Source organism: Hyperolius riggenbachi, chromosome 1 (assembly GCF_040937935.1).
Source record: "Hyperolius riggenbachi isolate aHypRig1 chromosome 1, aHypRig1.pri, whole genome shotgun sequence".
NCBI lineage: Eukaryota > Metazoa > Chordata > Amphibia > Anura > Hyperoliidae > Hyperolius > Hyperolius riggenbachi.
Genome location: NC_090646.1, coordinates 372272352 through 372295723, shown reverse-complemented (window position 1 = coordinate 372295723; position 23372 = coordinate 372272352). Strand labels below are relative to the sequence as shown.

Below are 23372 nucleotides of genomic sequence, written 5' to 3'. Positions count from 1 at the left end.
CACCAAGTGATCTTCCTGTCTAAGTGTGCAGCCACACTGCACAGGTGCAAGACAAGCACCTCCGCAGTAGCACAGAGGTGGTCCTGTACAGCTTTTTCCTCTGTGCACAGGTGCGAGTGCCATCAGTTCAGCCATGCTTTTTCAGACGGGATCCCAGCCGCAAAGAACATGAGGGGCCCAGCAGTGAACTTAGTAGAGGGATAGTGGAATCCTCTGGAGGAACTAGAGGCTTGCCTCTACCGAGGTAATAGTTTGAGAACACTAGAGAATTTCAATATGCGTGCACTAATCAGGAATTTTTAACAAATTCAAGACAGCATGGTGCACACTTTCAATTATAATTGGCCAATCACTTACCAAATTTACCACCTCCATGCAGTAAGTGGGTCAACGGATATTGAATACAATGAGCAGATTGTGTAGGTAAATGCTCATACTACATGCAGGTGGTAAAATTGGTCAGTGATTGGTCAATCATAATTGTGGTCAATCATAATTGAAAGTGTGTGCCAGGCTTAATAGTCTATTACAAGCGACATCACGTGAACCAAATCATTGCATGTGCCTGTTATTGACCAAGACTGTCATACAGTGTGTGGCCACCAAATGCTTTAGAAAGTACCTTTTTGTGAAAATCTTATAGTACGAATATGCTTGGAAGAACAAAGAGAAATCGAGAGCCCAATATGGTGTAGTGGTGTAGTATGGTTAAGTTGGTTGTGGTTTAAAGCAAAATATTTAGATATACTCGCAAACATGGGTTACCCATAGGCAACCACTTCAAGTGCAGGTGGGGGAGTATTAGAACCTGGTCCCACTCAGGTTTTTAAGATGTCGCTCTCTGGAGATAGGAAACTGGGTAGCACCCCTCCACCGAGGGTGGAATCAAGATTTCAGCAAGGCTTGGTGTACAGAGGCGCCAGAGTAGGATAAAAACCGTCTAAAAGAGGGGGATGTTCAGGTGGACTTGCCTCCCTCGAAAATATAAAACTCAATTGAGTCACAATATATCAATACAAAATTTTTTATTCAACTCCACTTAGTGCAACGCGTTTCGCAGGTGTGGTCCCACTTCATCAGGCAAAAAGGAGCATAACTCAATGGGTCTAAATGCAGAAGCGAGCACCTCCTTATAGTACAAATAATTTATATTCTTCTTGGCGGTAGTAGTTGAGCTTCTAGCAGTTTTTTTTTATATAGTTGATGCATCTGCTAACTTGTTAGACTTTCAAGGTTAAGAAGGACAGAAGTGTGATTCCCTCCACTTTGTCCTGTAAAGACCTCATTAGCAGTAAAAAAAATATGGATTCCTTCAGGAATAAAGATGTGATTCCATAGTAACATTTATATTGCTGTAATCACAGACTTATGACTTCAGATTCCACTGTAGTAATGAGGAAGGAAAAGAAAAATAAGTCTATTTCCTGCCTTCTGTGGTGTGCTGTGGGTTAACTAATAATCTGCATTCCATGTGGTCAAAGTCCTACTGCACCTCCGGCTAAGTCCCCATTCACACAGGAACATTTTATTAGCGATTTCAGCACCGCTTTCTTCCACTGGTGCCACTGAAATGTAAAGTGTATGTCGGTGTTCTCACTGTAGCAATCGGCAGCGATAAGTGATTTGCTGAAATCGTAAATGTAGTGCATGCAGCTTTTTTTTTTTTTTTTTTTTTTTTTTTTTTTTTAGCAATTTTGGTGCGATTGCTTTTGTGATTGTTTAGAATTGAAATGCAATCACTCCAAAATCACTTTTCGATACAGTGAAAAATCACAGGAGAATCTCTTTGCAAAACGCTGGATATATTGCAAGCGTTTTGTGATTCCCACTGTGTGTGTGTGGGGGGGGGGGGGGCTTAAATGACAAGTGAGGGGGCTATGGAGGCTGCCATATTTATTTCAAGTAATACCAGAAGCCTGTCATCCTGCTGATCTACTGCCTCTAATGCTTTTAGCCATAGACCCTGAACAATCATTGCAGCAGATCTGGTGTTTCTGACAATATTGTCAAATCTGACTGCATTAGCTGCATGCTTGCCTGTGGTGTTATTCAGACGCTACTGCAGCCAAATAGATCAACAGGGGTGACCGTAAACTGGATTTTTTTTTTAAATAGGAAATAAACATGGCAGCCTCCATATCCCTCTGGCTCTAGTTGTCTGGCAGGCAAAATTGGCCACAGTAGTTTTGTCAACAGGGGTAGGAGTTTAAGAATGTCAGTTTCCTAGACAAACAGGTGAGTGATCTACCCATTCAGTTGCCAATGCTGTCTTCAGGTATGAGGATTAAATTAACTAATGCAAACTTCACAAACTATAGGTCCTCTTCAAGCCAATGCTTAAGCCCCATTCACACACTCAACAGCGGTCTTTTAGGCTCTCACAACTTTTCTTGTGAAACACCTAAAAAAAATCTCTTGCTATTGTTCAAGCAGCTGATAAGACTGATAAGAAGTCAATTCAACATTTTTTTTTTTTTTTTTTTTTTTAGGTGTTTCACAAGAAAAGTTGTGAGAGCCTAAAAGACCGCTGTTTGAGTGAGTGAGTGAGTGAGTGTGTGTGTGTGTGTGTGTGTGTGTGTGTGTGTGTGTGTGTGTGTGTGTGTGTATGGGGCTTAAAGAGTGGTGCAATTTTTTAACTAGCGTATGCTTTATCTCAATGTTGCCTATGCTGTTAAGTGCAGGAGTACCGGTGCACAGTGTATGGCTTATCCGCTCTCCCTGTATTTGTTCCAGCCCTGAAATATGTATTACCGGTATACATCATCTATGATCATATGACCATATGTATGTATGTTCCAAAGCATTTTCATGTGTACCTATTAAGAGCCTTGATGTTAATTGACATGACTGTTGTCTTTACTTTTATCTGACTACTGATTTCTAGCCTGTCTTTTAATAAACAGAGCTTTTGCTGTTCAGCAAATTGTTTTGTGAAAATCCAAAAAGCTTCAGAAAGGAGATGGATTTTTGTTTCTTTGGTGTTTTGTTTGTTTTTTTGCAAAGTCAGAATCCTCCTACCGTCTGAGACAAATGTAAAATAATAAAGCATGCTTCTACAGTTGCAGAGAGTGCCATTGTAACTGATTGTGACCCCAGCTTTTTTCTTCTTTCCACAGATGTCATGGCAGCCTCAGTATCGGAACTCAAAGTACCGTCATGTCTTTGGAAAGAATGCAAACAAAGAAAACTGCTACGACAATGTGCCTATTACAAGAAGTGTACATGACAACCATTTTTGTGCAGTCAATCCACTCTTCATTGCTGTAGTGACAGAATGCGCAGGTGGTGGAGCCTTTATTGTAATTCCAGTACAGCAGGTGAGCGATATCCATGAAATAACAGAATTATTGCCAATGCAACGATTTGACCTGCACATATAACGAGTGATGATGTACTTTGGGGCCTAGAGATAGAAGTACTGGCAATGCATCGACTTCTTGATCTGTATACAAAACTAATGGTGATCCACTCTGGTCCACAAGGGAGAAATGAGTGCAATGCGCATACTCTGGGGATTTGGGTAGTGGCAATCCATCTATTCCAGTGACAATACATCTATTCAATGGCTAAGAGATAAAGAATTGAGAAACTCACATATTCTTTAGTGTGAAATATATATAATTACAGGTAGTCCCCAACGTATGAACGCCCGACTTGCGAACGACCCGCCGATACTAACGGCATGGATTGTGTGTTTCCATGGGATAAAGTTAAAAAAAATTCAATTTGGATTTGTTTTTGATAAAATCTATTTTAAAAAATTCAAAGAAAAAATGGATTTTAACTACTTGCCCACTGCTCCATGCCAATTGGTGTGAGCAGTGCGGCAGCCCCAGGACCGTGCCACGCTGATCGGCATGATCGGCTCTCTATGGGGCTAGCCGGAGATCGCTCCACCTTCAGTCTCCCAGCAGCGATCGCCGCTCAGAGACTGTTAGATGGCGAAACCGCCGTCTAATTAGGCTGTACAGCGCTGCAATCTAAGGCAGGGCTGTACTGGGGACAGCCGTGTGACACGGCTGTCCCCTCTGTTGCTCTGGAAAGTGATCCCAGCCGATCACGCTGATTGGCTGGCGGGGGGAGGGAGCGGGTAAAAAAAAAAAATACTGAAATTTATTAAATTTATGACACTTTATTAAGTAGAAAGTGGTAATGAATTGAGTTAAAGCGGAATGAAACCCAGCATTTCTTCTTTGCTCTAAAAAAATTATTTACAGTGTATTATATACTGCCACCATTTTTTTACTAGAACAGCATTTAATTAGTTAAACACAGGGCTTGAAAGTTCAGTGCAGATAAATGTGGAGCATTAGAAGTGGAGATAATGTTGTCTTGTGTTTACTTAATTGTATCAAGTGAGGAATGTGACACATTCTCTGACTGTGCAGAAGCTCCTGGACACAGAGAGACACTGAAAGCATTTCTGCTTTCAATACAACATGAATAAAACCAGTTATAAATAAAATGCAAAGGCAGCTATCAAGCAAAAAAAACTGTGCTTTTTGGAACTTGTAACTTCTAAATGAATAATAATAATTATGCACAAGTGCAAATATGATAACCGTATGGCATATAAAAAGTAGGAAAACACGTTTTTACTGAATATTATGTCAGGGTTTTTGTACCGCTTTTAATGTGACCTCTTTGGAGCTGAGGAGCTTTGAGCTCAACTGTGACCACAGATAACTCTCACTCAAAGAGCTTTATTGTATTCAATGGGCTGAAACAACATATACAGAAAAAAAAAGTTGCCATTTTCCTATCCATGTTTGCATGAGTTTAACAAAGTACTCAACTAGAAGTCTATAAATTTAGGTCTGACTCGCTAAATAAAAGAATGGGGGTCTACTTGTTCTCAGGGCAGACCTACATTTCTAACTTCTAGCCAAGTGGATGGGGGCCACACCTCTTTAAACCTTTGCAGAGCGAGTCGCAGCAGCCAACATGCTTTATAACCCCCCATCCACCTTCACGTTTTGCTTGGAAAAGCATTACTTTCTAGCTTACTTTTGATATGTGAGTCTTAGAGGCATCCACTATGAACCAATGGCTGTAACACTGAGCACACTAAGTAACGTGTGTACTATTAGTGACATTCCCATTTCCACTAATTTACCACGGTAAGTGATCCTTTCAGCTTTCTTGATAAAGGAAATGCCAAGAAAACACAAGTCCTGGCCACAACAATTTACATTATATTTACTAGGTAGACTTATACTTAAGTCAATAAAAAAGACAAGGATATACTGTATATATTATCTGCATAAAGCTTTAATTATCTGGGTTCTGAATTCTCTAGCTGGCATCTGTTTTGTGCTCGTAAGCATGAACATTTATCTCTGTATTTTACTTAAGGTGGCCACACGCTATACAATAAAATTATCCGATTTTATGGCAATTCGATAAATCTGATCAGATCTCCTGAAAAAAATCGAAAGCTTTTTTTCTTTCATTCGACTGAAAAATCTGATCTGATTTCCCTTTTTTTTTATTTTAGCGATCTGGAATGCTGGAAATTTTTCTTAAAAGAAAAAATTGTATGGTGTGTGTTTGTCAACCTATTAATATACACACCCTATCAATTTTCTCAGTTTCCAATCATTTTTATCATAATTGGGGAAAAATTTAACATATATGTGTGTGGTACTCTGGTCATATTTTTGATATGTTTCCATCAGTCAGAAAAAAAATTGATTGCAATTCTTAAGTTGAACAGATATTTAAAAAATGGTATGGTGTGTTTATGCTTACATTAGACCTGACAAGTAGAAAGTGGTAATGAATTGTAAAAAAAAAAATCAGCTTAAAAAAAAAAATAGTTGCCTTAGAGACTCAGCTTTTTTAATCTATATTTTATGGGGGGAAATTAATTTTAATTTATTACATAGGGGCTTGTAATTATGGCCAGAACAACAAAAAACAGAACAGAAAAATAACACTTATATTTCAAAATAATATACTGTCGCCATACATTGTGATAGGGGCATAATTTAAACGGTTTAATAATTGGGACAACTGGGCAAATACAATGTGTTTGTTTTATCCACAGGAGAATGTTTAATTTTAAAACTATAATGGCTGAAAACTGAGAAATAATGATTTTCTTTCTTTTTTTTTTTCTGTTTTTCTCATTAAAACGCATTTAGAATAAAAAAATTCTTAGCAAAATGTACTATCCACAGAAAGCCTAATTGGTGGCGAACAAAAACGAGGTATAGATCATTTTCTTGTGATAAGTAGTAATAAAGTTATTAGGGAATAAAAGGGAGGAGCAGTACGTAAACTATTTCATCTCCCTTGGAGGATATCAAAGTATATGCCCCTGGGAGGTAATCCGGGATTTACACCAGGTTCTCTCCATGAACACTACTCAGCTTGGGCAGACAAAGGGATCACGAAACTGGGCAATATGTTGGATCTCCGGGAGCACAGATTCTTAACTCTAAGAGAACTATCCCAAAATTATGGTATCCCAAGAATTGATTTCCTCATATATAACCAAATATGCTCTTATGTTAGAGCCAATTTACAAAACATAGCTTCAATAGCTGATATCTTACCATTTGATCTATTCCTAAAGCCAAGAGGAGAGAGGCTGTCCCTAACGGAGATCCAAAGATCCATTATAGCAATTAGGATGGAAGAAAAAGCAATACATAATATGAGTAGCTGGTCAAAAACATTTCAAATTCCCAACTTGGAGAAAATGATACTAGAAGGCAATAATTCTGTGAGGAGAGTAGTGGTAAGCGAGAAATGGAGGGAGTCCCACTTACTAATGATATATAAAGCAAAATATGCCTTTAATATAATCTATAAGACCCCGAGACCGGGATACATAGACCACTGCCCTAAATGCCATCAACCTCAGGCTAACATGACCCACTGCATTTGGAACTGCCCTTCAATTCAAACATTCTGGGACTCGATATGCACTTTTGCAAGTAAATTGGGAAACTGCACCATAGAAAAAGAGCCGCTCCTGCTTCTATTTAATGCTACCCCTGAAGAAAATACACCAATTCAATCCAAGCGCATACAGGACATAGTACATATAACAATGCTAGCAGCGCGTAAATCAATCTTTAATAGATGGATATACCCAACACCTCCCACATTATGGGATGTTCAAGAGGAACTAAGACATTTAATGCTAATGGAAAAACTGGACGCAACAATGAATATGGATAAAGGGACAAAGTTTTTTTTCAAGAGATGGAAACCTTTCCTACTGCTTACAATGTCGGACTCTGACTTACAACGCCTCGTGCAGCCCTTCAAGTACTCCTCGTGGTACGCAAAGGCTGATTTATCTGGCTCTCTGGGCAGACTGAAACTAAGAGCTTGATTTACCCTACTGGACACTGGACGTCAATCCCAAATTTAGGGACCTTGGAAGAGATTCCATTTGACTCTAATCTAGCTAAGCAGGAGTGACCAAGGGGAGGGGAAGGGAAAGAAGGGGAAAGGGTGGGGGGAAGGGGTTCTTTGAACTGTCTATCCTGTTTGATTTGCACTATATCTTCGCTGTGAAGATCATTTCAGCTGTCATTGTTTATTGAAAAATTAATAAAAAAACGTTTAAAAAAAAAAGGGAGGAGCACTGACAACTGAAAATTGCTCTGGTCCGTTAGGATAAAAACCCTTGGGGGTGAACTGGTTAAAGGTTATTACGCTGTTGTGTATCTTTTAGAGCAGAGAGGAGTTCTGAGTTCAGGTCCACTTTAAATTCTTTTATGCCCTTTACGACCTTTAGGTGGCCATACACTTATAGATTTGCAGCAGATTCGACCATCAGATAAACGGACTGTCCAAAAAAAAAAAAAATGGAGCCACTTATTATGCACAGCTTTTTTTTTTTTTTCCCTCTGTGCACAAGCAGTTCCGTTCTGTTATGCAGATGGGAAACCCACTGCCACATGTGCAGTATGGCTGTGCTTCTGTATAAGCTTGGCTGCACTGTGCAGGTGGCAGGAGGTTTCACGCCTGCACGGTAGTCAGACAAGGCAGCTCCCCGGGGTGCATTGCAAATTATGATATATTCCATACATATTTTTATAAACAAGCTTTAACTACGGATTTAAGAGAAAAATATGTCCATATCCTGTTCCTGTCTGCTTTACAAGAAATACCCCTATGACTGGAGTGACTTTATCTCCTTAATCCTAAACCTAGGCTAAACATTGTACATATATTCTAACGTGACATATGTACAGTATGTTTTCTTACTCATGTTAACATACCTGACTATTTAATGCTTGGGTAATAGAAGTTATATTTTATCTTTATCTTAATAAGATTGACTGGCCTATAAAACCCTGTTTGCTTTTGTTTCAGTATCTCGATATATTATCCCATATGTTCCTACTTTTTGCATTTATAAAATATTTTATTATAATTTAGTATTTATATAGTGCCAACATCTTCCAAAGCACTTTACTGGCTATAAAAAGTCTTGTCACTAACTGTCCCCCAGAGTAGCTTACAATGTAATATCTACTATAGTCATATGTCCCATCGTAGTCTAGAGCCTATTTTAGGGGGAGCCAATCATCTGTATGTTTTTGGGATGCGGAAGGAAACTGGAGTGGCCGGAGGAAACCCACACAGACATAGGAAGAACATACAAACTCTGTGCAGATAGTGCCCTGGCATGGAATTGAACAGGGGACCCAGCGCTGCAAGGACCATTTTTTGTACATATTTTATAAGGCTTTTCCATGGAAGCAGGAAATTTGGGCGCATGAGGCAGGTGGACAAAAAGGGCGCCGCCATTCACTCCCATAATAATCGTTTAATTGGCGCCCAACAGGAAAAAAGGGCGCCGGAGAAAAATGTTTTAAAAGCGGCGCCCGGAGACTTTTAATGTTTTATAACTGCTTCTCATGATTACACATTATTTAATGATTTATAATTTTTTACACATTATTTTTAAACGAAAAACAGTACAATATTTTTAAAACATTATTTTTTAACGAAAAATTGTAAAAAAATTTCTTTTTCAAAACATTATTTTTAAACGAAAAACCGCACAATATTTTTTTAAAACGTTATTAATGCTTATCACAGGGGGTCTTAGGTTTAGGCACCACCAGGAGGGTCTTAGGTTTAGGCACCACCAGGAGAGTCTTAGGTTTAGGCACCACCAGGGGGGACTTAGGTTTAGGCACCACCAGGGGGGGTCTTAGGTTTAGGCACCACCAGGGGGGTCTTAGGTTTAGGCACCACCAGGGGGGTCTTAGGTTTAGGCACCACCAGGGGGGTCTTAGGTTTAGGCACCACCAGGGGAGTCTTAGGTTTAGGCACCACCAGGGGGGTCTAGGGGTTAGGGATAGGTACAGGGAGGGTTCTGTGTGAGAGTAGGGTTAGGTATAGCTTTAGTAACATTCTTATTAATGTTTTATAAAACGTTATTATAAATATCACTTATTAAACAGCTAAGATTAACGTTTTTACAATTGCCGATTTCATACACATTATTTAATGATTTATAACTTTATAAAACATTATTTTTAAACGAAATATAGCACAATTTTTTTTAAACGTTATTCATACTTATCGTTTAAAACCGTGCGCCCTTTTTTCCTGGCGCCCTTTTTTAACGTACGCCTTTTCCATAACTTGACACAAGTTCTTTGCTTTGGACCAGTAGGTAGTAGTAGTAGTTTGGATGTTTCATTAGTATGTTTGATTGTTTTTATTACTATTTTCACAGTAGCAATGAGCCACACAGACCAGTTCAACCCGTCAGTCAAATTTCTGGGTGACATAGACATAACACAGCCCCTTGTGTTTTAAAACACATGCTGACCATCACTGCCATTTTGCCAGTTCCTCTGTTGGCATCTGGTCTGAATTTAAATTACAATATAGCAAATGACCTAAATATTGCCATATTTTGATTTACCCTCAGTGTCAAGAGTCCTAAGCCCTAGCTAAAGTTATGTGCTTCTTGCAAATTAGGTCATCACTAATGCCTGGTACACACCATGGTATTTCCTGTCAGATGGGTTGAAACGATTATTTCCAACAAGTCCGATTTGATTTCCAGTCATGTTTGCTGATCGATTTTGTATAGAAGCGATCAGAAAATCAATTGGAAATCAGATCCGACTTACCGGAAATAATTGATTCGACCCATCAACCTGACAGGAAATTGCATTGTGTGTACCAGGCATAAGTGTTGGAGGAAAAGCACCCCAAAATCCAAGGTCTTTTTAACAATGCAGCAAGTGGAAACAAAAGTTAATCTGCCTGCCTGCTTTCAAGATAAGCCTTGACAAGATCTTTTATACCCTTTACGACCTTATATGCCCAGGCCTAGCTGCATACAATGTCACATTTGCAATCCCGTGCTGAAGAGCCACGTGCAATAGAGTATTACATGAAGCAGCATGATCAGGTCTGGGCAGCAGGTTATTTTTTTTATTTTTTTCACCCTAGATCCTTTTCTGACAGCACGGTGCCGTAGTGGTTAGCGCTCTCGCCTTGCATCGCTGGGTCCCCAGTTAGAATCCCAGCCAGGCCAACATCTGCGAGGAGTTTGTATGTTCTCCCTGTGTCTGTGGGTTTCTTCCAGCCACTCCGTTTTCCTCCCACATCCCAAAAAACATGCAGAAAAGTTAATTCACCCTAAATTGGCCCTAGACTATGACACATATGATACATACATAGACCGATGACTATGGTAGGGACTAGATTGTGAGCCCCAATTAATCGCAAGCGCTCAGAAAATTGCTTATAGTGTGTCTGAGCCCTTAGACAGCAGATATGTTGGCACAGAATGACAGGCATCCATTCCCAAATGCAGCAAGTGTAGAGCACGCTGCCAGGGACTGCCTGATTGGTACAGTACCTTCTTACTATTTGGATATGCAGCCATTCCATCATAGTGTGAACCAGTCCTCAATGTAGCAAAGGTTGAGAAGCTGAGATCAGAAGACACCCGGTGTGGTCAGGTATCTCAATGTGGACATAGATATGTTATTTTGAATGGCTGATATGGTTGCATATCTACTACCACTTTTCACCTGATGAACAACTCTTGTTGTCTGTGGAATCTGAATAGTATTATGCTGGGCATACACAATAGCATTTTTCAGTAGATTTAATGCCTGATCGTTTTTCCGATCGATTTCCATTTACTTCTATAATAAATCGATAAAAAAAACGCTCAAAAATCAGATCGAAACCATCTATTGTATCTGCCAAAAAATCTCATGGTGTATTACCAGCATTTACATATTCAGTAGAAGTTGATCTGCTGTAACAGTCTAATGCCTGGTACACACCATGCAATTTATCATCAGATAGGTCAAATTGATTATTTACGATAGGTCAGATCTGTTTTCTGATTGTTTTCCTGATTGATTTTGTATAGAAGTGATCAGAAAATCGATCCAAAAACAATTATAAATCAGCTGGGACCTTTCGGAAAAAAACGATTGGACCCATCTATCTGACTGGAAATTGCATGGTGTGTGCCAGGCATAAAGACTAAAAGTCTATGGATCGCTATAACCACATACAAGATTGGTGCAGCCTGGTCTTTAGGCTTGCCTATCAATAGTGCAACAAAAGAAAATGCTGACGCAACTAATCATGTTTCTAACCTATCCTATAAAACGAGCAATTGAAATGCAATTTGTTGCCAAAGGCAAAATACCTTTTTGTTTTATAGTTCTTATAAACGACCTTGATTGTTTTTAGCTGTGCCCAGGATGTCTTTATAGTGTTTGTGTGTGCTTTAGTCTTGTATAATATCTAGCTAGCAGTGAATGCTGCAGAGAAATGATTTGTAATTACATAAGGTTAGCTGACCTATTTGCCTCAGGCTTGCAATATGCTGACTGAACTGTAAAAGGCACAGGGAGATGTGACACAATTGTACATGTACCTTTTCCAGTGAACACACGGCACAGCTGCATCTTCTCACAGCAATTCTCATTACAGAATGTGAGTGCCTTGGATTTGTAAATCAGAAAATCCCTTTAAATACATAGTAATTGTCTAGTCTGGCAAGCAATCGATAAATCCACAATCGGGAATTGATCTAATGGTAGCAATCAATACTGCCTGTTCAATGGTCCATTTTCTGTATCCTACTGTTTTGTAGCTGTCGTTTTTACTCTATTTCACAGTGCCAAGGAAGATGCTGGTGCTTTATAAATCCAAATATAACAATAATGTAACACTACCATCTTGTCTCAGTCAGTCTCAATTAAATTGAAGCTGATAATCTGTTAAGGTGCCCATTAACAATACATTTTTCACTAAATGCGATCTTTCGATGCGATTTTTATGATCGAAAATAATAGGAAGGTAATGATCGATTTTTCACATTTACTGGATGATTCTTTCTTCAAATACGATCATAAAATGCAACTTTCGGGTCCATTTTATCCTATTTAGCAATCGACCAAAGAATTGTTCCTTATGAATTTTTCTATACAATTAGATCATTTAACATCGCATCAAAAAATCGCATTTGGTGAAAAAATTGTACTGTTAAAGGGCACCATTAGAGAATGACTAGTGTTAAAGAGACTCCGTAACAAAAATTGCATCCTGTTTTTTATCATCCTACAAGTTCCAAAAGCTATTCTAATGTGTTCTGGCTTACTGCAGCACTTTCTGCTATCACAGTCTCTGTAATAAATCAATGTATCTTTCCCCTGTCAGACTTGTCAGCCTTTGTCTGGAAGGCTGCCAAGTTCTTCAGTGTTGTGGTTCTGCTATGAACTCCCCCTTTCAGGTCCCTCTCTGCACACTGCCTGTGTGATATTTAGATTAGTGCATTCTCTCTCTGCTCTCTTATCTTTTACAAGCTGGATAAATCATCCTCTGAGCTGGCTGGGCTTTCACATACTGAGGAAATTCAGACAAGGGCAAGGGCAAAGCTGTTTGCAGGAAGAAAAGAGCAGCCTGAAACTTCAGTGCATGAGAGATGCAGGGGGAAAGAAACACACAAATGATCTCTTGAGATTCAAAAGGAAGGGTGTATACAGCCTGCTTGTGTATGGATGTATTTTGTATGTGTGTACATACTGTACATCAACCTACTTCCTGTTTTGGTGGCCATTTTGTTTGTTTATAAACAAACTTTTTAAAACTGTTTTTAACCACTTAATGCGGCGGGGAGCGGCGAAATTGTGACAGAGGGTAATAGATGTCCCCTAACGCACTGGTATGTTTACTTTTGTGCGATTTTAACAATACAGATTCTCTTTAAATCACTCGATGCAGAACAATGCTATACAGCTGTCAATCCCCCACGCAGATACGGGGAGAACATACAAACACTCCGTGCAGGTAGTGCCCCGGCTGAGCTTTGAACCAAGGACCCAGTGCTATAAGGCGAGAGTGCCATCCACTACACAGTAAACTGTTTAAAGTTGAGTGGAAGTTTATTAATTGTATACAGTAGGGTCAACAGATAGCCAGAACATTTGATCAAAGTGATCCTATTTGAGGAAATCCACACCTAAAGGTTAAGAGGATTTCTATTTTTATCATTACTCAATGATAAAACCTCAGTTTTATCAGTGAGTTTAATGAAAATGTAAAATATGACATGTGTGATATTTCTGACTATGATAAATTTGCATATTACAGATTGCTCTGGACTTACACTGATTGCACTGTTCTTTTTAATAAACAATGTTGGCTCAAATGGTGTATGGTTTTGGTTCAAAATTATTAAAAAAAAAAATAAGCTGCAAGTGTCAGTGAAAACTGGACACCTGTAATAGGAGCTCCCTGGGAGTCCCAGAACTTGCTATGCTCAGATATGCAGCTACCAAGTTTGACCACAAAGGAAAGCCTTCATTTGTTTTGGTGCGGGCATGAGATGGTGTGGCGGTGACTTATCTTGTGTATGAGTGTTGTTGTGAGAATAGTTAGGTTCAAGTTAAATATTAGAGAATTTTGCAGTGGGTGGGGGTAAGTTAGGGTTAGCAATAGTAAAATATCAGTAAAATTTACTGATATTTTACAGTCGAAATTACCACTGCGGCAGTGGTAATTCCGATCGTAAAATATCTAATTTTTACTGATATTTTGTAAAGTTGTAAAATTGGTAATTGTAAAATAATGGTAAAGTTACCTATACGCTACTATTGGGCATTGGCACTGCCCAATAGTAGAGTATTGGTAACTTTACCAATATTTTAGTAGCGGCTATCTCCAGCACCCAAATTACAGCATCCACCTTTTTACATGTATGACCTGTATGCCCATCAGGAGGCTGGAATTACTTTAAAATATATAAAATGCGCAGTAGTTTATAATATATGCACCCCTATAAGAAATGTACATGTCTTATATATGGCATTGCTTCCCTTGACCTCACTCAAAGTAAAGGTACCCATACACTATTCAGTGTTTACCTGAATGGATATGATCAATATTTCCCTGATTGACTGAGGATCGGGGAATACTGATCGTTTTTTATAGCCATACACCACTTAGTATGAATGAGATTTCAGCAGAAAATATTAGTTATATCCACCAACCACTAGCCATTTACTGCTTGATGAAGTAAAACAAACTATGTGGACATCAAGTGTATGTCTCTTCCCAGCCATTACACTATCCAGTCACTAGCTTTAGGGTTGCTTTGTAATATCATATGTGCAACATATTGTAATCTACTGTTTCTAGGCTTTGCCACCAGTATAATTTAAATAGAATCTCCCCTTGTGTATCATACTTGACTGTATGCACTTTACCCAGAATTTGGAACTTGTAATTTTACTATCTGCATTGTGTTGTGTATCTTATTGCTATTACCTCTATTGTTGTATCTATTGTCTTACCTGTATTGTTCTGTCACCCCTGTTATCGTTGTCTGTAATCCTATTTATTGTACAGCGCTGCGTAATATGTTGGCGCTATATAAATCTAATAAATAATAACTACTAAGATGGGTTAATGTACAGGATCTTCTCAAAAAAAATTAGCATATTGTGATAAAGTTCATTATTTTCTGTAATGTACTGATAAACATTAGACTTTAATATAATTTAGATTCAAATACACACAACTGAAGTAGTTCAAGCCTTTTATTGTTTTAATATTGATGATTTTGGCATACAGCTCATAAAAACCCAAATTTCCTATCTCAAAAAATTAGCATATTTCATCCGACCAATAAAAGAAAAGTGTTTTTAAAACAAAAAAGTCAACCTTCAAATAATTATGTTCAGTTATGCACTCAATACTTGGTCGGAAATCCTTTTGCAGAAATGACTGCTTCAATGCGGCATGGCATGGAGCCAATCAGCCTGTGGCACTGCTCAGGTGTTATGGAGGCCCAGGATGCTTCGATAGCGGCCTTAAGCTCATCCAGCGTGTTGGGTCTTGCGTCTCAACTTTTTCTTCATCTCCATAAAGCTTTTCAGCAGATGGAAGCATGAACCCGCTTTTGAACCAGAAACAGCGGCAGAAGCGCCTGACCTGGGCTACAGAGAAGCAGCACTGGACTGTTGCTCAGTGGTCCAAAGTACTTTTTTCGGATGAAAGCAACTTTTACATGTCATTCGGAAATCAAGGTGCCAGAGTCTGGAGGAAGACTGGGGAGAGGGAAATGCCAAAATGCCTGAAGTCCCACAGTCATTGATGGTCTGGGGTGCCATGTCAGCTGCTGGTGTTGGTCCACTGTGTTTTATCAAGGGCAGGGTCAATGTAGCAAGCTATCAAGAGATTTTGGAGCACTTCATGCTTCTATCTGCTGAAAAGCTTTATGGAGATGAAGGTTTTATTTTTCAACACGACCTGACACCTGCTCAGAGTGCCAAAACCACTGGTAAATGGTTTACTGACCATGGTATTACTGTGCTCTATTGGCCTGCCAACTCTCCTGACCTGAACCCCATAGAGAATCTGTGGGATATTGTGAAGAGCAAGTTGAGAGACGCAAGACCCAACACTCTGGATGAGCTTAAGGCCGCTATCGAAGCATCCTGGGCCTCCATAACACCTGAGCAGTGCCACAGGCTGATTGCCTCCATGCCACGCTGCATTGAAGCAGTCATTTCTGCAAAAGGATTCCCGACCAAGTATTGAGTGCATAACTGAACATAATTATTTGAAGGTTGACTTTTTTTGTTTTAAAAACAGATGAAATATGCTAATTTTTTGAGATGGGAAATGTGGGTTTTCATGAGCTGTATGCCAAAATCATCAATATTAAAACAATAAAAGGCTTGAACTACTTCAGTTGTGTGTATTTGAATCTAAAATATATGAAAGTCTAATGTTTATCAGTACATTACAGAAAATAATGAACTTTATCACAATATGCTAATTTTTTGAGAAGATCCTGTAGAGTCTTCAGACTGGTTGGGTTGTATGTCAATGCTTGGTAATGTTTTTATTTGATCTTTAAATAAAAATATTTTCTTTGCAGTCAGGAAAACTTGACCCTCATTATCCCAGAGTGTGTGGCCATAAAGGAAATGTGCTTGACATCAAGTGGAACCCTTTTGATGACTATGTAATTGCTTCTTGCTCAGAGGATTCAACTGTAAGTCCTTAAGAGATTAAATCTGATTTGTTACAAAATTGTAAAAAGATGTTTAAATCTCTGAATAAATTCTTCCTTTCAAATTACATGTAAATGTGAATAAATCGTTCATTGACTGCAAAAAAGTCACTCGCCTATATTTAGTTTAAGGTCTGGTTCAGACGGATGTTTGGAGGCGTCGCGTTCGTTGGCATCGCGGTTGCGGGCTTTCAGCAGCGTTCGTGTTGCGTTCCGATGCGGTCGTGTTTTTTCTTCCCCTAGAGGGACATTAGCCGTCGCGGTTAACCGCCCCTGGAAGCTACATGTAGCTTCCAGGGGCTCCTAGAACGCCAGGGAAAATCGTGACCCGAACGCCGCGTTCATGCAAACGCGCTTGAAAGCTTGGTACAAACGTTAACACCAAGCCCCGAATGCTGGCTGTAAACGCTCTGCAAGCGTCCGTCTGAACCAGCCCTAAATATCATGCTGGCTTCACGAGACTTTTTTTTTTCTTTGTATTTCCATTAAATCAGACTGAGTATTAAAGTAGGAATGGGGAAAAGTCTGTTTCATATATATCAGACGCAATGCATTATACATCATGTCCTCTTTCCCAAGACCCTTGGGTAGAAGCATCAAAAGAAGGGAGTAGTATGCCCGTGTTGCTCTGACAAAACTTTTTGCTGTCCTGGGATGTACAGATCTTTTGTTCAGGGTTTTACAGTGCACTACAGTAAGAACCCGTTTCCACTAGACACAAATTTGTATTGCGATTTTCCGCAATGGCTCTGAACCAATGCATATCAATGGAGTAGTTTTCATTAAATGCGGGTGAGCCATTATGGAACGATAGGAAGCGCTGCTTGGCGAAATATTGATTGCATGCTGCAGATTTCTGCAGCACACATCCGGTTTCACCTTAGCAGACAGTGACAGCCGCTGGAAGACAATGCGCAACTGTCTGCGATGTGAGAAGCTAGATGCTTTCTGCAAGTTTCTAATGGAAACGGGCCCTTAGGAAAGATACATCTTCTGCAAATTGTTACAGTAATACTAGTGTCAAGAAGCTAGTGGAAGAAACTGAAGATTTCTAATTTCCAGTCAAAGGCTCTTTCACCTGCTGGTTTTCCAGACATATTCCACCTTTGTTGGTGCTATGAGTGCTAAGTATTCATATATTTGTATGTCTTTTGTAACCTACTTAATTTTCTGTTGTATTTTGCCTGCAGGTAAAAATATGGGACATTCCAAAACCTTACGTATCAAAGACTATAACCAATGCCAGGAAAGAGCTTCTGGGTCACTCTAGAAGAGTTGGTCTTATTGAATGGCATCCCACTGCAGGCAATATTATTTTCAGCACTGCATATGATTACAAGGTAATGCTGTTCACAGATCACGAATAGGCACTTGCTTGGCTTTTGTGCCGAACATTATGTCTCATCCAAATGTGTATTTGCGCTGGCCAAATCATTTTGAAATATGTATATAGAAATTTGTGAATTCTGTTTGGGCTCTTTAAGCTGTTAAAGGGGTCTTTGAGACCATTTTGCCAGCATCTTCGGAGGACACCTGTAGCTACCCTAGATTTTCAACTGAGTTACATCTACAGTTCTACTCGTAAGTTTAAATACCCTGCAAGAGTTTGTAAAATGCATACCATTCTTTAACCACTCAGGACCCTTTTCCACTAGCAGTCGCTGGCGTTCACGCTGAACGCTAGCTATTGCTGAATCGCAAAAGTACAAAAATTAGCGGCGATTTCCCGACGTTTGCGGTCACGATTTTGCTATGCTATGCACTGCATAGCAAAATCGCAGCAATAATCGTTCCGCCGCGCGTTCGCGTTCCTGTAAAAAACGAATCGCGGTAGTGGAAATGACCTACCGCGATTCCAATGTTAAAAAGCAAACCGTAGCGATTGTAAAATCGCTAGCGGTTTGCGACTTTCCGATTCAGCCAGCGCAAACGCGCTAGTGGTAAAGGGCCCTTAAGGACTGCAGTCTTAAAACCTCTTAAGGACCAGGCATCCTTTTTCCATTCAGACCACTGAAGCTTTAACGGTTTATTGCTCGGTCATACAACCTACCACCTAAATTAATTTTACCTCCTTTTCTTGTCACTAATACAGCTTTCTTTTGGTGCTATTTGATTGCTGCTGTGATTTTTAGTTTTTATTATATTCATCAAAAAAAGACATGAATTTTGTCAAAAAAATGATTTTTTTAACTTTGTGCTGACATTTTTCAAATAAAGTAAAATTTCTATATAAATTTTTGTCCACTTTTATTGTGCTACATGTCTTTGATAAAAAAAAAATCCAATAAGTGTATATTTATTGGTTTGGGTAAAAGTTATAGCATTTGCAAACTATGGTGCAAAAAGTGAATTTTCCCATTTTGAAACATCTCTGACTTTTCTGAGCACCTGTCATGTTTCATGAGGTGCTAGAATTCCAGGATAGTATACCCCCCAAATGACCCCATTTTGAAAAGAAGACATCCCAAAGTATTCACTAAGAGGCATGGTGAGTTCGTAGAAGTTTTTATTTTTTTGTCAGCGGAAAACAACACTTTGTGACAAAAAAAAAAAAACTAAAAAAAAGTGTCCATTTCTTCTAACTTGTGACAAAAAAAATGAAATCTGCCACGGACTCACCATGCCCCTCTCTGAATACTTTGGGGTGTCTAGTTTCCAAAATGGGGTCATTTGTGGGGTGTGTTTACTGTCCTGGCATTTTGGGGGGTGCTAAATTGTAAGCACTCATGTAAAGCCTAAAGGTGCTCATAGGACTTTGGGCCCCTAGGCTGCAAACACGTGGTATCGCTGTACTCAGGAGAAATAGTATAATGTGTTTTGGGGTGTATTTTTACACATACCCATGCTGGGTGGGAGAAATATCTCTGTAAATGAGATTTTTTTGATTTTTTTTTTTTTTACACACAATTTTCCATTTACAGAGATTTTTCTCCCAACCAGCATGGGTATGTGTAAAAATACTCCACAAAACACATTATACTACTTCTCCTGAGTACGGCGATACCACATGCGTGGCACTTTTTTGCAGCCTAGGTGCGCTAAGGGGCCCAAAGTCCTATGAGTACCTTTAGGATTTCACAGGTCATTTTGAGGCATTTGATTTCCAGATTACTCATCACGGTTTAGGGCCCCTAAAATGCCAGGGCAGTGACAAGTGACCCCATTTTAGAAAGACAACACTCCAAAGTATTCTGTTAGGAGTGTGGTGAGTTCATAGATTTTATTTTTTGTCACAAGTTAGCGGAAATTGATTTTTATTGTTTTTTTTTTCACAAAGTGTCATTTTCCATTAACTTGTGACAAAAAATACAATTTTCTATGAACTCATCATACACCTAACGGAATACCTTGGGGTATCTTCTTTCTAAAATGGGGTCACTTGTGGGGTTCCTATACTGCCCTGACATTTTAGGGGCCCAAAACCATGAGGAGTAGTCTGGAAACCAAATACCGCAAAATGACTGTTCAGGGGTATAAGCATCTGCAAATTTTGATGACAGGTCGTCTATGAGGGGCTGAATTCTGTGGAACCGGTCATAAGCAGGGTGGCCTCTTAGATGACAGGTTGTATTGGCACTGAAGTGCAGGATGTTCTCAAATCGTGACCTGGACATGACAGCAGAGAACATGGGCATGTGATGTATTGGGTGCGTAGACCAATAAGACCGCAATACATTCTTTTTGACTAGACCCATGTTAAGGAGAAGGCCCCAAAAAATGTTACGCTCGGAAACTTGGAGTGGTTTCCACCGAAAAGGCTGGGCATGGTAGCTTCTCGGATTGGCGGTTGCGTATTGTGTGGCATAACGGTTGGTTTCAGCCACAATTAAGTCGTAGAGACCAGCAGTGATCAGAGAAAAAAAAATTATCTCTGCGGTGGGGTGGGTGAGGGTTTGGCCAGGTGATCAGAAGCCCGCAGGGGGCAGATTAGGGCCTGATCTGAAGGATGGGAGTGCTAGGGGGTGACAGGTGGTGACAGGAGGTGATTGATGGGTGTCTCAGGGTGTGATTAGAGGGGGAATAGATGCAAGTAATGCACTGGGGAGGTGATCAGGGGGACTCTGAGGGCGATCTCAGGGTGTGGGCGGGTAATTGGGTACCCGCAAGGGGCAGATTAGGGTCTGATCTGATGGGTAGCAGTGACAGGGGGTGATTGATGGGTGATTAGTGGGTGATTAGAGGGGAGAACAGATGTAAATAATGCACTGGGGAGGTGATGGGGGGGGGGGGGAGTCTGAGGGCGACCTGAGGGTGTGGGCAGGTAATTGGGTGCCCGCAAGGTGCAGATTAGGGTCTGATCTGATGGGTAGCAGTGACAGGGGGTGACGGGCTGATTGATAGGTGATCAGGATGTGATTGGAGGGGAGAATAGATGCAAGCAATGCACTGGCGACGTGATCATGGAGGGTCTGAAGGCGATCTTAGGGTGTGGACGGGTGATTGGGTGCCCACAAGGGGCAGATGAGGGTCTGATCTGATGGGTATGATGGGTAGCAGTGACAGGTGGGGTGACGGGGTGATTGATGGGTGATCAGTGGGTGATTAGAGGGGAGAACAGATGTAAACAATGCACTTGGGAGGTGATCTGAGGGCGGGTCTGCGGGTGATCTGAGGGTGTGGGCAGGTGATCAGGTGCCCGCAAGGGGCAGGTTAGGGTCTGATCTGATGGGTGGCAGTGACAGGGGGTGATGGGTGGCTTGACAGGTGATCAGTGGGTGATTACAGGGGAGAATAGATGTATACAGTACACAGGGGGGGTCTGGGGAGGATCTGAGGGTGCGGGGGGGGGGGGGTGATCAGGAGCTCCCAGGAGGGAAGTTTAGGACCTAATCTAAAATATAGCGTTTACAGATAGTGACAGGTAGTGATTGATGGGTGATTAGGGGGGTGATTGGGTGCAAACAGTGGTCTGAGGGGGTGATGGGGAGGGGGGGGGGGTTGAGGGGTGCTTTGGGCAATCAGGGGGCGGGGGGGCAGGTTCAGTGTGTGTGTGTGTGTGTGTGTGTGTGTGTGTGTGTGCTTTTACTAGAAGGGCTGCTTCCTGCCCTGGTGGTCCCTTGATCACGGGGACCACCAGGGCAGGAGGCAGCCTGTATAATACACTTTGTTAGCTTATCCAAGTGTATTATACACTTTGTAAGCGGCAGATCGGGGTTTAACATCTATGCGCACTATCCCCGGCTATTCAGTCCCTCAGGTACGACCGCCGATCCCCATTACGCGGTCCTGGGGGTGCCACTTTGCTGACGCCCATAGATAGTGGGCGGTCGGCAAGTGGTTAAATGAGACCTCTCGAAATAACACCCTTATTAAAGAAAACCTAGAAATTACCTGTGCCCCTAACCCCCCCCCCCCCTCCGCCCCCCCAATAAATAAAATAAATGCACACAGAAAAACATCCTCCTCCATGATTGACAAGGCACAGAACATTTAAAAGTGGCAGAGTTCCAGCCACTAGGACACGCTCTATAGGCAGTAGCAGTGTTAGTGAGTATTGCCCAGGGTCTCCATACTTAAAGAGACTCTAACAAAAAAAATCCCCTGGGGTGTACTCACCTCAGGAGGGGGAAGCCTTAGGGTCCCAATGAGGCTTTGCCCATCCCTGTAGCTGCAGGCTATCCAGCGCTGGGTCCCCCAAAGCATCCCGGAATCCTCCCCGACAAGCCTGACAAGCGCTGATAAATTTACCTTCCCTGGCTTCAACAGGGGGTGCTGTTGCGGCTCTCAGCACGGAGATAGGCGGAAATAGCCGATCTCAGTCGGGTCTGCACTACTACACAGGCGCAGTAGAGCGGAACGACAGCGATCGCCTATTTCCGCCCATCTCCAAGCGGAGAGCTGATACTGCGCCTTCGCTGGACCTGGGAAGGTAAATATTTACTTCCCCGCTATTCGGAGGGGCACAGCGAGACCGCCGTGGGACATAGCAGGATGGGGGAAGCCTCGATTGGCTCTGGAAGTTTTCCCCCACCCAAGGTGAGTACCCCCCAGGGGAACTTTTTTTTTAGTTACAGGTTTTCTTTAATAGGTGCTGGCTTACTGTAACAGTAAGGATGATTTAGTTTTCATCATAGGCTTTGTTGACTCTTCTGTTGAGTCTATGGTTGGGACCATAAAGTTCAATTTTGTTCTCATCACTCCCCAAAAAATGTTTACGTAGGTATTTATGGTAGTCATGGTCATGTTTTGCATATTTTAAGTGGGTAATTTTGTGTCATTGACACACTAATGGCTTTCTTCTGATAACTCGACCCTGCAGCTAATTTATCTTCAAGTGGCTACTTATTGTACATCTTAAAACATCCGCACCCCTCTATTGTACAGAAGCCTGGATGTCAGCTGAAGTTATTTTCAGGTTTTTGTTAACATCCCAAACAATTCTCCTGGCTGCTTTGGCAGCTCTGGAATTATCCGCAGAACAATCACTGCTGGCAAAGCCGCTGTGATTCTTCTGATGTGATTCTAATAACAGTTGCTGCTGTTCTAGCCTGTTGAAGCCGGCATAGACCCATGAAACGTGTTGCAAATTTTGGAGTTATGAATAGTTTATTGTTCTGCTGCTAATTGACTGTTTTGAGTCTGCTTGGGGAGGGAAGTCCACCACTACCTCCCTTCTTAAACTGATTTTAAATATTTTACTCTATTTCTGGCACCTCTGTTTATATACTAATTCAACATTGAAATGTGCAGGTGACTATCAAGAGATCAGAATCTGACTTTTTTTTTTCTTTGCACATACTACTGTAATTGCATGCAAAAAGTGACAGGTGTGGACAGTTGCCCTTAATGTCCAATGTGGGTGTCAATTAGTGTGTATATTATTAGGCCA

General features: G+C 40.8%; 1 protein-coding gene across 1 annotated transcript in view; it reads left to right on the top strand.

The window, feature by feature from the left end:
* CORO2A (coronin 2A) overlaps positions 1-23372 on the top strand; it is a 213097-nt gene that overhangs the window by 126142 nt on the left and 63583 nt on the right. The window contains exons 2-4 of the mRNA XM_068271342.1: positions 3117-3317; positions 16409-16525; positions 17734-17883. Coding sequence (XP_068127443.1) covers positions 3117-3317; positions 16409-16525; positions 17734-17883 — 468 coding nt within the window. The remainder of the gene's footprint in view (positions 1-3116; positions 3318-16408; positions 16526-17733; positions 17884-23372) is intronic.